Source organism: Perca flavescens, chromosome 5 (genome assembly GCF_004354835.1).
Source record: "Perca flavescens isolate YP-PL-M2 chromosome 5, PFLA_1.0, whole genome shotgun sequence".
Lineage (NCBI taxonomy): Eukaryota > Metazoa > Chordata > Actinopteri > Perciformes > Percidae > Perca > Perca flavescens.
In genome coordinates, this window is record NC_041335.1 from 8,104,737 (window position 1) to 8,121,133 (window position 16,397).

The 16,397-nt window shown below is 40.7% G+C and overlaps 1 protein-coding gene across 2 annotated transcripts in view; it reads right to left on the reverse strand.

Moving 5' to 3' along the window:
* Nucleotides 1-16,397, reverse strand: part of abca2 (ATP-binding cassette, sub-family A (ABC1), member 2) — a 184,327-nt gene that overhangs the window by 118,285 nt on the left and 49,645 nt on the right. For both annotated transcript variants that reach the window (XR_003692659.1, XM_028579340.1), the window contains exons 6-12: nucleotides 14,425-14,535; nucleotides 10,145-10,366; nucleotides 9,231-9,607; nucleotides 6,478-6,637; nucleotides 4,632-4,760; nucleotides 2,919-3,086; nucleotides 2,022-2,118 (exon numbers count right to left, since the gene is read on the reverse strand). Coding sequence is in view for 1 of the 2 variants with exons in the window: in XM_028579340.1 (XP_028435141.1) it covers nucleotides 2,022-2,118; nucleotides 2,919-3,086; nucleotides 4,632-4,760; nucleotides 6,478-6,637; nucleotides 9,231-9,607; nucleotides 10,145-10,366; nucleotides 14,425-14,535 (1,264 nt within the window). In the remaining variant the exon portion in view is untranslated. The remainder of the gene's footprint in view (nucleotides 1-2,021; nucleotides 2,119-2,918; nucleotides 3,087-4,631; nucleotides 4,761-6,477; nucleotides 6,638-9,230; nucleotides 9,608-10,144; nucleotides 10,367-14,424; nucleotides 14,536-16,397) is intronic.

Below are 16,397 nucleotides of genomic sequence, written 5' to 3' on the forward strand. Positions count from 1 at the left end.
CCCTCTGAACATCCTGTTTCAGCTGTTGTTTGTATCTACAATAAGACTATTTTAAGGGGTGTGCATAAGACTGACATGACACCGTCATTATTATGACATGACACCTGTCATGAACATGAAGGAGTCATTTTGAGAGTTCATGACTGTTGTCATTAAAGGTACAATATGTAACATTTCTGCTTTAAAATGTCTAAAAAACGACCATACCTATGTTATATATTTTCATAAGTTGTGTTCTTACACTATCCCAAATGTTTCCACCAAATGTCAAACCCAGAGAAATCTGTTATTTTATTTTCAGACACGGCACGTTTCCTTTAGTCGCCCGTCAGTGGCGTCATATAACCTTTCACCCTCCAGTTACTCTAACTTCCGTCAGAACACTGGCACCAAGATGATACGTTCAGGAGTAATTGTAAATCATACAATGTCACAGAAAAAAAATACTTGTAACCATAATACTGCTTTTTTATGCCATACAGCATCATTTTGTGATTAATTACATCCCACTTTTTAATCACATAACAGAGACCTTAACTATTTTGTAAATTCAATTTCGATACCAGCTTAACGTTACTACAATGTGCTAACGTTGATGCTAATGCTTTGTGGGTAACATTATGAGGTAACATTTTTCAACACGCTAAGCTATTTTTAGTATGACTGTTTCGACCACAGCTAACAGGACTGAGCTAACCCACGAATAACTTCACTAGTAACGTTAACGTTAGCTGTATAGATAGACGATTAATCTAATGCTAATTTAGCCAGCTAGCACACAGCTAGTCTGTCTGCCTCACTCCCCCGGCGCAGAGACTCAGTCGGGATGACAGCTGACAACAGCCCCGGGACATATAGCTAGCTAGTTACCGTTAGCCCCCAGTCAGCTACTTTCATTACAGCAACCCCCCTAGCCAGAACTTATCTCCAGTGCCTGGTGCTTGCGACGCTAACGGCAGTTTAATTAAACGTCAGGAAACAGACTATATCAGACCCAGCACCGAGTCACAACAGCGGCCATCCATAGCGGTAGCTACATGTCCGTAGCGCTACCGGTGTATGTGCCGAAAATCTCCTCCCTGCCGAATTTCTCCCCCCTTCGCATTTAGCTGTCTTTACGGTTAGCTAAATTAACCCGACAAAAGGTGGGTTAAGCACCAAAACGAAAAGTTAAGATTATTAAAAAGTGAAGGGGAGATAATTCCGGGCAGCTGGGAGATGTTCTGCTGCTGCACAACAGGCATCGAACGTCCTGGCTCGCTGGCGTGGAGATTCCACCGGCAATCCCCACCCACACCCGTCTCTCAGCCTCGTTTAGTAGCTAGCTAGCGTTACAACAAACCCGGTCCACCCCGGTGTTGAAACCATCCAAAAGGTGACATTGATATGTGAAATATTTTGCTGCTGGCTACTGTTAGTTTGCTGGCTCACTAGCTAACTGGTCAGCTACAAATAAAAATCTAATCAAGAAAAACGTAATTATGTTGGGGAAACTGCAGCTATTTTATTATAATAACATGAATAAACGTTAATAAACGTAACGTGAATAAACTTGAATGGGTAAACTCGTCCGTGAACTGATGCATTCTAACCGGCATTGTTTTGGTTGAGAGACCCGTAGCGGCAGAAAGTTACATATTGTACGTTTAAGTGTCATTCGGTAAATTATGACACTTTTAACGCAAAGTTAGCATTGTCCGAGATGTCTTTGTCATGACAACTTGACATCAAATATGTCATGACAGACCCAATTATTAAACTTTAATAAATTATTTAGCTTTATGTGTTAACATTACATTTAACTGTCATTAAGAGGTTGTTATTTACAATGGCTGTCATGAGAGCAATATAATAGTGTCATGAATATTTTTTCTTTTTGTGTATAATTTGTTTCTGTACTGTACGTGAATTATGTGCTTCACATGGTTTGCATTAGAGCACAACAAACTTTATACTAGCATTTGTTTAACTATCAACTGAGGTACCATGATCACAACCTGACAGATGGAGGGATGACTCACTGGCAAACACAGACACGTTGTCCTGGTAGGCCTGGTTTAGGGTGTAGTTGACAATGCTGTCCTCGTCAGGAAAGCCCTTGAAGACATCCACACTGACCTTAAAGCATGGGGCAAAGACACAAATAATTTTCTACAGCAGAAATGGATTAATCAAAAACTATTGTTAGAGCTGCTTTTAACCATCATACTGGATTACTACAGAGTCTTTTTCCACTAGAATAAATAGAAAAGTGTTTCTTTGACCTTTGCTCTTCCCAAACTGGAGCTCTGAGCAAGTCAACATATACTATTGGGGATGTAATGGCCTTGGCCTCAACTAACTAAATAAGGTCAATTTCACTACTTGGTTAGTTTAAACATGCCCTGTCTGCTCACTAAGATGGACTGCCATTGTTGCTGAATGATGCCATCAATCCTTATGCCTACTGTTAATACCTAATGTTTATATTTGACTGTACTTAATGATCCACTCACACTCTACCGTTTACTTATTAATGGCCATCTTGGCCATTTAGAGGTATACGTATTGATGAATGTATGCATGTGTTGTTGTATTTTTCTTTTTTTGCCCGTTGAATGTACGTTGTTGTATTGATAATTGTTTTGTTTGTTTTATTGTTTTATTTTTTTCTGTCACTCCTCTGTTGTTATGTAATGATTGTGTTATAGTATAAGTTGGGACCCTGCAAAAAACAAGATGATACATCTCAAGGGGTTTAATTTCAACAATTGATACATTACTTTTAGCTCTTGATTTATGTTGCTCTTTTGCTCTGCTGCTCATGAACTCTTAGCAGCAGCAGCTGGTGCCCAGGTGTTACAGCAGACAGGCATGTAAGGCTTGTTCTGTGCAGTGGGCATGTTTTGATGGGATCCATTGTTCTATGCTATACCAACCTTAGACATGAAGCGCATCCAGCCGCAGGCAGCGTTGTCAATGGTGTCAAGCTGCTCCAGCAGGGTGGAGATGTTAGGAAGACTGTAGTTTCCCTCCATCAGGCCGTGCATCAGCTCGCTGTCTGAGTCATTCAACAACTCAGGGTGCTGCTGAAGCTCTGAGGACAGCTTAAGGGAGAGGGAAAAGAGGATGAATGACTAACCATTACATATTTTCTGACTTAAGTCCAAGTTCTGTGAATACCTAATGGGAAAATATCAATGCAAAGATTTCTATTTTGCATGCTGGTAGGACTGCTTAAACTACTTAAAGTGCCCATATTATGAAAAAAAGAAAATCTCTTTTTCTGGGATTTGGGGTGTTATTTTGTGTCTCTGGTGCTTCCACACGCATACAAACCCATGAAAAAAACCCATCCACGCCGTTTTGAGTGAGATACGGGTTTCTGAATGTATCCTGCCTTCAGTCTCCGGGTGAGCTGGTCAAAATCAGCATGGCCGTCTACGTCATCGTCCGAAACATTTGGTGTGTGCTAACCACTTTAGCTAATACCAGCTAGCTGTTACTCCAACTTCGGTCAGTACAAGGCAGGATTAGCCAGGAGACTTTTTCTAAACAAGGGCGCACTTCCAACTTTGCGTGGAATACCTGCAGACGAGGGACATGTAAGTAGTCCTAAACAATTTCTTTTCTAGATTAGGGTGAACTCGTGTGTGTTGTAGAAGTGTTTTGCCATTGAGAATGAGGTGGCTAAGAGCTAAAAGCTAGCTTCTAACTAGTAGCGCAGTACCTAGATACTGCGCAGCACCTAGCTACTGCGCATGTGCGACTCCCAACAAAGATGGTACAGAAGTGAGAACACGCAGCGTGAAAAGAGGAGCTGCAGCAATGTGCAGTACAACAAAAATATGGTGTTTTTTGAAAATTAAAAAAAAAGTAAACCTATTCTGGTACAACCTCAAAATACAACTATTAACCTGAAAATGACCATAATATGGGCACTTTAAACAACTTAAACAACTATTTTGTATAGATTTGTCTATGTTTTGGTATTTTTTGTTTATTCTTATTAATGTTTAAAGTGCTCATATTATGCTTTTTGGCATTTTCCCTTTCCTTTACTGTGTTATATATCATGTTGTGCATGTAATAGGTTTACAAAGTGAAAAAGCCCAAAGTCCACCCCAAAGGAACTTACCATCTCCAACAGAAAACACTGTTCACAAAGTGCTCTAGACAGCTCTACTGTAGTCCAGCCTTTATTTCCGTGATAAACGTGCGTCACTTTGTAACACACGTTATAATGCTCGCCTATCTGCCAGCGTGGCACGCCCTCATAATCTGCTTCTTAATGGCTAGTTGTCCTTACCTAGCTACTACGCATGTGTGATGCCCAACAAAGATGGAACAGAAGTGTGCTAAAACAGAGAGCTCAACAAATGAAGAAAAGAAGAGCTGCAGCAATGTGCAGTACAACAAAAATATGCAGTTTTTTTTTATTAAACCATGTAAACCTATTCTGGTACAACCTCTAAATACAATTATGAACCTGAAAATGAGCATAATATGAGCACTTTAATATGTTTGTTTGTTTGTATGCACCTAATCACCAACACAAATTCCATGTAGTTCAATTACTGTGGCAATAAACTGCTTTCTGATTCTGATTTTAATAATAATAATGTCAAAACGTGATTTGTAAATGAGTCTACCTGCTGTAGCCACACCAGGTGGTTGTGCAGCCGGCCCGCCTCCAGAAAAGCCCTGAGCTGGGCGGAGATGTTGAGCCACACCTGGGTGTAGTGTGTCACGTTACCGACGAATGCAAATGTCTCATTTGCCTGAGTGCAAAAAGTTAACAAATATTATTTTCTTTTTCTCATACTTTATATATATATATATATATATATATATATATATATATATATATATATATTTAGTATAAATTCAACCATTTGTCCATATGGATTCCAGTCCTTTCTCCCTCCATCTTCCCTATAGCTCTGACCCTCCCACACTCACTGCTCTCTCCACCATCTTCAGTCCAGTTGCTCAGATAAAAGATCCGTAATTAGTCTGTGTCCAAGCACAAATAATAATTAGTGGACTTTTATGCTATTTCTGAGGTTAGGAGAGGACAGCAGCATGCTACAGAGCTAGATTATTCAGTTGGTTTCATGCAAATCCAGCATTTCGGACAATGCATGATTAATGTATTTTATGCGGAATACAAAAGATTAAACTATTTCCAAAAATACCATACCATAATTCATGCTGGGAGTCTGGTTCTGGATGCAGCATCTTTCAGTGTAAATGAAACTGCACATGCAGCGCTATCAAGAGTAAACTATTAATATATCAGTGGTCCGTGGGTATGTTTTTATATTTTAAATTATAAACAGGGTTTCTCTCCAAGCAACTCCAAAGCCTAAAAGTGAGTAGCATAGATATGTTGTTTCAATATTATATAAACTTGCTGTTTTTCTCTGTTGGACTTCGGCAATAAATCTGATGATTTTGCGACGCTGCCTCCAATTCACGTCAGAAATGATCAGCGTGACATTTCAAGGAAATACGTAGATTACGGTCAACTGACAAAATGGATCAATGGCTTAATATGGGGGCAATTAAAATCAAATCAAATGAAAACTCTGATACAACAGACAAGGCGCAACAACTTGATACAAGTGGTTTAGCATAGGCACTATGGCTGGGTAGGAGATGAGGGAGAACCCAAACCACATTGTGTTTTGTGCTATAAATCGTTGGTTAATGGGGCTATGAAACCCCATTGAAAATGAGTGCATGGGGAAACCTACAGGATTTTTTGAGAGAGAAACATGATGAACTTTAGAAATAAATGCCTAACAGTTTTTTTTAAAATGTGAAGGCTACAGAGGCTTGAGTATCCATAATGACCAATTACATTACTATATATATATATATATATATATATATATATTTTTTATTGAATTGTTTGGGGGGAAAAGCAAGCAATGAAAATAATAGAGCTGTCCAGTGACACCGTCCAGCAGCAAATAACATATATGGCTGAAAATGTTGAAGTTTTCCTCACTACAGTTGGATGAGTCCACTGACATTGAGAATGAGGCAAATCTGCTGTGTCTTGTAAGGTACATTTATAATGGCAAAGGAGTGCATGATGATTTTCTTTTCTGTCGTTCCATGCCAACCAACACCACAGAACAGGCAATTTTTTACTCACTCAATGATTTCATTGTGCAGCATGACCTCGACTAGACAAGATGTGTTGGCCTTTGCACAAACTGTGCAGCTGCAATGACTGGAAAACAAAGGGGACTAGCAGTGCGTGTGCAGCACCATTCGGCCTAGAAACCCACTATTGCTTTCACAGAGAACAACTGGCTGTGAAATAAATGCCCTAGTGTCTCAAAACAGTACTGGACGAAGCTGTGGACATAGTTAATGCAATCAAAAGCAAACCACTGAACACGTCTTTTTAAAAGCTTTGTCAGTGAGAATAATGTGAACAGCTCTGCTCATACAATTACACCAGAGATAGTGCTTTCCACTTGCCTTTTGAATCACTTTATCAACCTGGGATCCAATGGGGGAGTAGAGGATCTTGGGATTTTTTGTCATCAAGTGAACCAGTAGGCCCAGATTCCTCTGTTCTTTGTTGGTGAATCCCAGCGAACTCATATTCCCCTGCTTCAAAGCCTCTGGCTCAATGATCCTGCAACAACAGCCACAGGTTTAAAGTTCATACATTTTACTGCCAAGTCTCAATACTGTGGAATGTGATCAGCAATTTATATGTTTAACAAATCAGGCCACAAGTTTACTGCGCTTATATCTCCCCGTTCACAATATACTGTTTTTATACCATGCACAGCTGCAATGATTGTATTCTTATAAATTTCTCAATGTTTAATCTAATATTGAATGCAAATATGATACAAACAAAAAAGGGAGGACTAAGCATTGGTAAGACTGACACATCAATGCAGGGCAAACACAACTAGTTAGAAAATAATTCTAGTTTATTACAACTTTGGTCTTATTTTTTGTAGTTTTAGCTATCATTTCAATTAGTTGTAATCACCTAGGTTGCTAAAATGTTTGACGGACAAGAAACAAGAGCAGTCAGACAGATTGTGAACAAACCAACAAGTTATTTAAACTCTAAAAATCTATTTGGAGGTCAAACTGAAAGTAAAAATGTATATTTACAGTTCAGGTCTTTGTTTTCTCTTCCATACAAGTTAAATTAAATGTTTAAATTAATCATGCATTTTGGCCACTTGGGGGCAGAATTTTAAGCTACAAATCACACAAACCCATCCATGTGAAAGGTGGCACCCCAATTCTAACGCGTGCAAGATTTAAATTCTAAACCCGTAGTAGGGCTGGCCAATATAACGATATTTTACCTTATAGGCTTATCGATATATTTTCAAACAAGATATGAAATTAGACAATAACGTTTATATAGATATAGTTTAATGTTGCATTACATGACCAATTTCTTGGTCATACTTTTAAAACTGTGCTGATGCCTAAACCGATATTTTTTTAAAAAGATATAAAAAAATATAAATTAAAAAAAGAGCACAAAACGACAGTCGGCAACATTTAAGAACAGCTTAATGTTTATTGCTAAGGCCATATGATCAAAATTAAATGATTTATTAAAAATGTAATAATGTTGTCCGCGAGGCCAGATGAAAACCCAAAAACAAAGAAATGGCAGAATCTATGTCATTCCTTGCTTTACAACATATATAACGTTGTTAGTATTAACAGAATAACCATATAATCACTTAGATAGATGTGTTTTGAAAAGCAAACTATATCATTGCTTAGAGTGTGTGTGTTGAAACCCCAAAAAAATAACATATATCTTGCTTATATATTAATCTGTTTCTGCTCATATATTAATCTGTCTTTTGCTTACATACTGATCTGTTTTTGCATTTTATGACAGAAAGAGCTCTCATTGACAAAATGTGAAGAGTGTAGGAAAGCACCTAGACAGATAAGAAGAGCACAGGCAGGAGTTGCGGCCTTGACGGGTGCATGCAGCTGTGTGTGTGTGCGTGTCTTCAAGGCACATGTGTGGCCCTACACAGCACACAAGCTGAAGAGTTCATGAAGTTCATTACTGTAACGTTATTTGTGAAGTGTTTCCTACATTACCTTACAAGGACAAGGAAGTACATATAGTACGTCCCTTTTGATAATTTTGGGAGGAGTAAAATGTTTTTCGTGTATAAATATGAGTGTTTTTGCCGAGTAGCAGCCCCTTCTTTTGGGTGTCCCTTTTGGGTGCCTTTTGAGCCCTTTTGGGTCCCTTTTTGGGTCCCTTTTGGGCTCCCTTCGGGCTCTTTTACCCGAACGCTTTACGTGGCATCGGGATGCTATGAAGCCTTCTCTATCTACCCTTGCACTTTCTGTTGCATTGGGAAAGATTCATTACAGTATGCCCCTCTCAGCTGTAGAGGGGTTCCCTTGCGCTCGCTGAGTGTAAGGGAGGAAAAGAAAAAGAAAAAAGACAATCTCTGAGAAGCGGCTTCAAATACCTCTGTTAAACAGAGGCCAAAAAGTGCTTTTCTCTCTTAGTTTGCCCAGACGCTCTTTTCGCTTCGTTTTGGGGAAGATTTATTTGCCCTCTTTGACACCAGAGAGGAGATTACCTGCATTCTTATGAGTGTGGGAGACACAGAGCCAGGAGGAAAAGAGAAGCAGCTTTAAATACCTCTGTTAGAGCGGAGGCTTTATCTTTATTTTGTAGAGGACCACTTGCTTTTAATTTCTGCTTTTGTCACAAAATACTGTCACCAATTAAAAAAGAACTCTTTGCGGAGTTCATTGATACCTCTCACAAGAGTTTACCTTAAACGGTTCACAAGTTATGAAACTGTGTACATGGGTGTGGCTAGAGTATAGGGGGCGGCTCAGTATCACATGTTGACCACACATTCTATGTTTCATGTAAATCGGAATAACTTTTGCCAAGATACAACCGTTCCTGTTTCGACAGCCACCTAAAAGTAGGTTTCGCATATAGCGATTTTGCTAATTCATTTTAAAAATGAAAACCGCACCATCTAAAGGCTGATTGACGCCATATTGGAAATATGTCATATAGAAATGATGTTTGTAATGACAAAAAAACAACCAAACAACCAAATAGCAATCATCCTTTAAATTGAAAAGATACTTCTGTGCTTAGTTACATTTTCTCCACACCACCATAATAGTAATGCTCTTCCAACTGACAGCAATCATTTTGTCAGATGATCAGCACCTTTTCTTGCCTCACTCACCTGTTGTGCCCACACAGAATCGGCTGCAGTCCGGCCCACAGTTGTACAAATGCTGAAAACTGAGAGTGAGGGTTCTCTGCTTCCTCCTTCTCTTTCCCTTCTTCTGCTCCTCCACCTCGCTCTGCTCCTTCCTCCCCTTTCTCTCCAGGGATGTCAGTCATGTTAGGGCCCCAGGTGGTGGTGTTAAGGGGCCAGGTTATGTTTGTGTGGAAGGCTGGAGTTCGACCAGTACAGGCTCCTTTGGGCAGTAAGCGGGCCAGGCCAGAGAGCAGGTCCACGTCTTTGAGGAGCCTCTCTACATCAGCCAGGTCTTTCAATAGGGCCCAGAGGTTGGACTGAGAGAGCGAAACCACAGAGTTGGGCTGTTCCAGGTGAAGCTGGTGGGATGCAGTAGAGGAAGAGAGAAAGAAAGAGTGGAGGGAGAGGTATTGAGCAAATATAATGTGATTCAAACTTGCTTCTGTTAGTTAAATTAATAAATGAATTCAGTGTCTCCCTGCGCTTTGAAGATACCAGAACTGGTCCAGCTTTTAAATGTATTGTTTCTCGTTCTTAAAGGTCCAGATGGAATAGAAAATATTGTCAGTTAGAGTATATGAGCCTAGGCCATTCAGGTGGATACCATCTGGGCCGGAAAAAGCTGAACGTTTCCAGAAGAGATTCAATTGTCTATGAAAGCTGTGTTGGGGCTGTACAGGTTAATTCAGCCACGTGTGGAAGCTCAGCATGCGGCTAAAACACATCTACCGTGGACTCATCTGCTGTGTATTTTAACAGACAATAGTCTATCTGATAGTGGAACTACACAGATTTAGACCATGTGTGTTTGACTTCATCTGCTATCAGTTTCAGATATTCTTTTTATTTCTTTATTGTAGATGCTTTTGTTTATGCCAAGAAAGTTTCTGCTGTACCTTCTCAGTGACACTCTGTGTGTTGACCTGTTCTCTCAGTTCGAGGCTCATCAGCCTGAAGCGCTCTGACCTTTGACCCTCCCCTCCGCTGCACACTGTGTTGCGATAGGCCTGCAGCAATGGTCCCTGCTTCTCAGGCACCAACAGGATCTTACTGAGCTTATTGGCCCTGCCCTCCCCACATGTGAGGATCTCCAGCAGGGTTCCAGTCAGGAGGGCTCCCTGTGGAAGATGGAATTAGTTCATTTGATGAGCATTTTAAGGACCTGTCACTCTAAAGGCCAATTTATGGTCCTGTGTTAAATCAATGCCATTGGTACGTACGTAGGTAAGTGTAGATACAGACCCTATGTCGGACCCTACGCCGTAGCCTGCTCAGTCCAAAGCTAATCCAGGTCACTCTCTTACTTGCTCTACCACACACTCCCCAGCATGCAGCATTTTTTGGGGTTGCTGTCTTTGTCATGAACATTTGACCTTTGTTGATTTGAGCAACACATATAATGCCTTTCCTGTTTTCATGCAGGACTGTTTCACGTAAATTATGTGTATTCCTTTCTAGGCTGGTGTATGGTAAAAATAAACTAGGACATGTTGTAATTAATGGAGCCCATTTTCAGACAGTCTCTCCTGAAAGCTATTAATGGTGTTGCACTCTGTTGACACAAAAATGTACAGAAATATTTGTGTGAAGAACACAAAGAGTGCCTTGAAAGAGATGTTCAAACCCTGTCTACTTTTACACCTCTACACACTAGTGGATTTTTATTGGGATGATTATCACAGATGCCTGGCTGAATACACTCACCGGACGGCAGCTAGCAGCTAACGGCTAACAGCTATCTGGCTGTACACACTCACCGGAGGGCAGCTAGCAGCTAACAGCTACTACAGCACTATTGTTTTTTTTAGGGGGGAATACACTTCAAGACGTGACATGACCTGTCCTCTGGAAGACATAGCCACACCACCACCGCTCCGTGGATTGTTATTGGGATGATTATCACAGAAGCCTGTCTGAATACACTCACCAAACGGCAGCTAGCAGCTAACGGCTATCAGCTAGCAGGGCAAGCTAGCTACTGGCAGGATCGAGACAGGGACCAGGGTAGGTGAATTTAAACAATGTCTGAGTTGAAAACGCATATTGTTGACACGTAAGGGCCCTGTTCTTGTGGCACAGACATATTAATTGCATTTTGTGTCTGTTAAGAGGCACAAAGGCACTCTAAAACTTGCCCCGAGCACTGCCGTTTTAGCTCAGGGGACGCTTGTAGTACGTAGCTGCAGCTTCTCAGTGTTACCTGCACTGATTCGGGTCGGGGTTTTTTCTATCGAAAGTACTCGCGTAGCTATAGCGATCAAGATTAACGTAAAAATTGGCCGGAATTCTCCTTTAAGGTCTCCTAATAGGGTATGTAACATTGATTGGGCTGAAAATTGCCCGGTTGCTATTTTATAGGCCCTTATGCATCCTTATGTTTTGGCCCTATTTGGAACGAGAGCTTTTCTTCCAAATATGGTATGCTCATGAATATTTAGATGAGCTGCGCGCTGATTGGTTCAGGAACCATATACGTATACATTGGAGACGAGACAGCAGACCTCACATTTCACACACTGCAATGTTTCGTTACTAAATTCATTCCTGAGACTTTTTTATGCGAGAAATCAACTATATAAACCTCAAATATGGGCCGTTTTATGAAAATGTATGGCTAATTTGCAAATTTGGTAAGACATGTCGGATTTCAGGAGGTCCACACAGTGTAACGAGACAGCGGCAGCCCTGCTGTGCTCCATACCCAGGAGAAAGTCACAGTTTCTGGGTTACTGGCAGGGACGGACTGACAATCTGTGCATTCGGGAAAAGTCCAGTCAGCACAAAAAAGTCTAATAAAGCGATATTAACAGCCAACAGCAGGGGGCGCTAATACGATCACTTACTGTATATGCTACGTGTAAAAGAAACTGAGGAAGAAGAGTGGGCCTACTAGTCTGGCTATCACCAATCCACAGCCTGGTCATGATGAGGGACAGACAGCAGAGTTAATTTCACATCAGCAAGAGGAACTGACTGCCAGGAGCAGGACACATTATAATAGGCTGCCTTTATCCCTATCTTAGCAAATTGCATAGTCAGCTATCAACATGGGTGTGTGTCATGATTATGAAAATGATCGTGCCATTTCGTGCTGTCAATCTTAACGTGTTTAATAATTTCTGTTAGGTTAATTTGAAACATTAAACACGTTAGAAATGAATCGCGGGTTGACCGCAATTTCACTCCGTTGTATATGATAGGTTGTAGGGAGCTCACTTTTTCTGCTAGGATGAAGACTATGGTAGTGAATTAAACAGGAAAACATCAGCCATGCATTGGTACCACTCTAAACCTGATAACAAACAGGGAAGGGGCTAAATAATTCACCAAATGTAACCAAAAGTTTAACCAAAAATCCTAGCTTGCACTTTCTGTCCGTCTTCCATCAGAGTGCAGTTTTTCCTTGTCTTTCATATTTGTGTTTACTATTGTGGAACTGGCAAAGACCTGGTGGTTGTGAAAGCTTCACAGACAAAATTGATAGGGCCTAGTCATTTTCATCTTTTCACAGCCTTAATATGAATCAAAAGTGTAATGACATTGACAAAATATTAAATAGGTTATTCAATGCTAATTCTTTAACACAAAGTATTATATCAATTCTAATAACCTATCTTTAAAATCATTTGTTTATTCAGGTTCAAGATAGTTGCAGCACAAAAGATGACAGGGAGAGTGCTGGGAAGTGCCAGGATGTCCCAGGATGCTCTACATCACAATATTTCAGTGTCAGACAATCACAGCATACAGTATTCTGGCATAGTATCAGAACATCCTGGCTAGTGTCTGTTGCGCACGGATAGGCGAATGGCCACATAATGGGCCTATTTGGGAGAAAGTCCAGGGCTGTTTTTTAGCTCCAGTCCGTCCCTGGTTACTGGACAACCGGGGCTCGGGGCTCCGCAGAGCTGGCCGGCTGCCGGCATAACTATAGTATATTTACAGTTTGAATTTTGTCACGTCACTTATATAACAGCTACCCTAAGGTCTTACAAAGCTAACGCTTGTGTCCGATTTCAATTTAATGCATTTTTGTGAATATGAGGGGTTTCGTTAGCTGCTAGTGTCCCTTCAATCCTATGGGTAAAGATCACGGTTAGCTAGCGGCCCTGGAGCTCCGTTCAGCAAATTAACCCAGAAACAGTGACTTTCCGCGTTTAACAGAGATTCATCTAGCTCACAGCGACCCAGGGGTCTGTGAAGGAGGTGTCACGTTAACCTGCTGAGCTCCTGATGAACTGCGACACAGTCGGACAAAATTTGCAATTAGCCATCAATTTTCGTAAAACGGCCCATATTTGACCTCTACATAGTTGATTTCTCGCATAAAAAAGTCTCAGAAGTGAATTTAGTAATTAAATAGCGGACAACAATGTATAACAGATCTAACCTAGATTCAGAAGACTAATGACCTCAGGTCAGTGGAGCCTATGTAAATGTTGGGGCGTGACAAAGGTAGAGACTAGAGCCAAATAAGGAGGAGCCACCATTGTTGAACTCAGTGGTTCAACCCGTTTTCAAAGGCAGTTTCAAATTGAGATTTGCAGAGGAAAGAGGTGTCAATGGGATTTTGAGGTTCTATGTATGTCCCATTTACCCTCCAAAAAAAGTCGTTTTTTCAACTATGACAAGGTAAAATCGGTTTTGCATTCTATCACCCCTTTAAGTGGCAATACAGGTTAGCAGTGTTGCCCCGTAAGGTAGCAACGTTAGCGGGACAGGTTTTACAATGATACCTGACGCTGGGCAGCAATTTGGCAAGTTGATGCTTCCTCTGCAGACTGCTTTACTCTCACGTGTCACGTGACCAGAGTGTAATTGCAGCCTTGTCCGTTAAAAAATCTAAGTTTAACATATTGCGATTTAATTTCAAATGCAATTAATCGTTCAGCCCTATTCCCGCTACAGTAGGTGTCTCTAGCACCGCATTTTTCCTTAATGACACACACACAGACTAACAAGGTGAAAACAATACCAGCGTTGCTGTCGCAGCTGATAATAACATTGTTGAACACAGCTCAACCCACACAATTCAGCATGATGATTTGAGATGCAACTAACCGTAGTTAACAGCAGAAGGCCAGCTAATAGCAGTCACCACTACCATGAACTGGACCTTGGTGTTCTGATATGTGACACTGTGTGTGTATAAGTGTGTCTAGGTGTACAAACTTACCTCCAGATGAACACTGTCTCCAGGTTTTTTTCTGGTGCCTTTTGCCCCCTGAATCCAACTTTGGGTCCCTCCTCCATCTCTGAGAGATGTAACAAACATAAGACTGTACACCTAAAGGACACACACACACACACACACACACACACACACACATATGGACATGAGTATAATAACCACTGGCAAGACTGCTAGTTTTTGTGGATGGCAGATTCTGCTAAGAATCATTCATCTTGATTCTATCAATTCTGTCGCTAGCATCAAAGCTATCATCAGAATAGAACTGTATTATCTGTATGATAAGACATCAGAATATAGATTGGTAGCAGCCCAAGATTATTTCTTCTAGGAGATGGGTCAATCCTACACAGGATAGATAAGCACATAAACTAGTTTAATGACAGCCATACAGATTGTTTTAAGAGGATGGAGGAATGAAGGGGTGCCGTCAATCCAAAAGTGGGCTCACAAACAATTCGCCAGATAGGATGTCTACACGGGAAAATAGGGAAGGTACTTAAGCTTTCTGGAGGGCTCCTAAGAAGCTTTGTGCTAGGGAGAGACATGTATGATGGGCTTATAGTACTGATGGTGGTCATTTATGTTTATTTGGTTTACAGTTTATTGACTATTTTGTTATAATTTTGTTGTGGTCTTGAAGTTACTGTATCATCTTTTCTTGATTTTTAGGGCCCGAGCGCCGACAGCGGCGAAACTGAAGGAATTATTGTTTTTCAAGTGAATTGGCTTTTTGAGGGGCTTAACATACTCAAAAACTCACCAAAATTGGCGGTCGCATCAATTCTGGTGAAAATGTACGTATTTTAAGGGTTTCGGAAATAGACGCACAAAAAAGGCTCGCTAGCGCCCCCTACAAAATTAAAAAAATGGGGCCCCTGCAGTACGTTTAACGTAGACTCACAAAACTTGGTACACATATATAGCATGTCAAGACGTATAAAAAACGTCATTGAAGCCATAAACCCAACAGGAAGTCCGCCATTTTTAATTGAAAGTTCCAAATTAGTGCGATTTTGGCCATTTCGTACTTTAACAAACTCCTCCTAGAGATTTCATCCGATCAACTTCAAATTTGGTCTGTGCCATCTTAAGACGTTAGAGATGAAAAGATATTAAAAGAAAAAACTTTTCGTCATAGGGCCTGGCCGTGGCGGGGCGGCCATTTTGTACGTTTCACCATCGAAACAGGAAGTGGGTGTAACTTGAGTGTACATTGTCCAATTGGCTAGAAACTTTTCATGATTCATAAGACTCTAACTCTGAGGACATTTACCGGACAAAATTGACTTAAAGTCATAGCGCCCAATAGTGGCAACAGGAAGTAGGCCTAAAAGTCAAGGTGCTCTACTTTAACGAACTCCTCCCAGGAGCGTTGGAAGGACATTTCTCTACTGTGCGACAGAAAGTCGCGTGGGAATGACACAATTGTTAGCCTATTTTTACAAAAACGGCTGCTACGGGGCCATAACGTGAGATGCAAGGTAATGGAGCCTTTCATACATTGTTGTGTTTCTTTAGAAATAAACAATGGACAAACAGAGTCTTTAAATGCTTCAAATGTAAAGTTATTTGCTGTCAAAGTGACGCCAAAATGAATGGGAATCAATGGATGCTACGTGCAAGGTGATAGCTTGTTAGGCTCAGAATCTCCCCATAGGAGGTCCGCTTTCTGGATGCTTGCTTACCCCCTTGGTATTTTCATGTTGCAAATTGCATATTTTGTATGTAGTTTTAGAAATAAATAAAAGTTGTTAATCACAAAAAAGTAAAGGTTTTGTGTGATCTTAGAGAGGTATGTGCTGGTGTGCCTTCACCAAATAAAATCCCAAAATATTTTAGAACACAGGACTTTGGAGCAAGACAATAGCTCTGTGCAAAACATGATCATTCTTGGCTCCAAGATTGCAGTGCGCCTTTGTTTGGCACAAGGAAAATGACTCCAGTGTGTCCCAGGA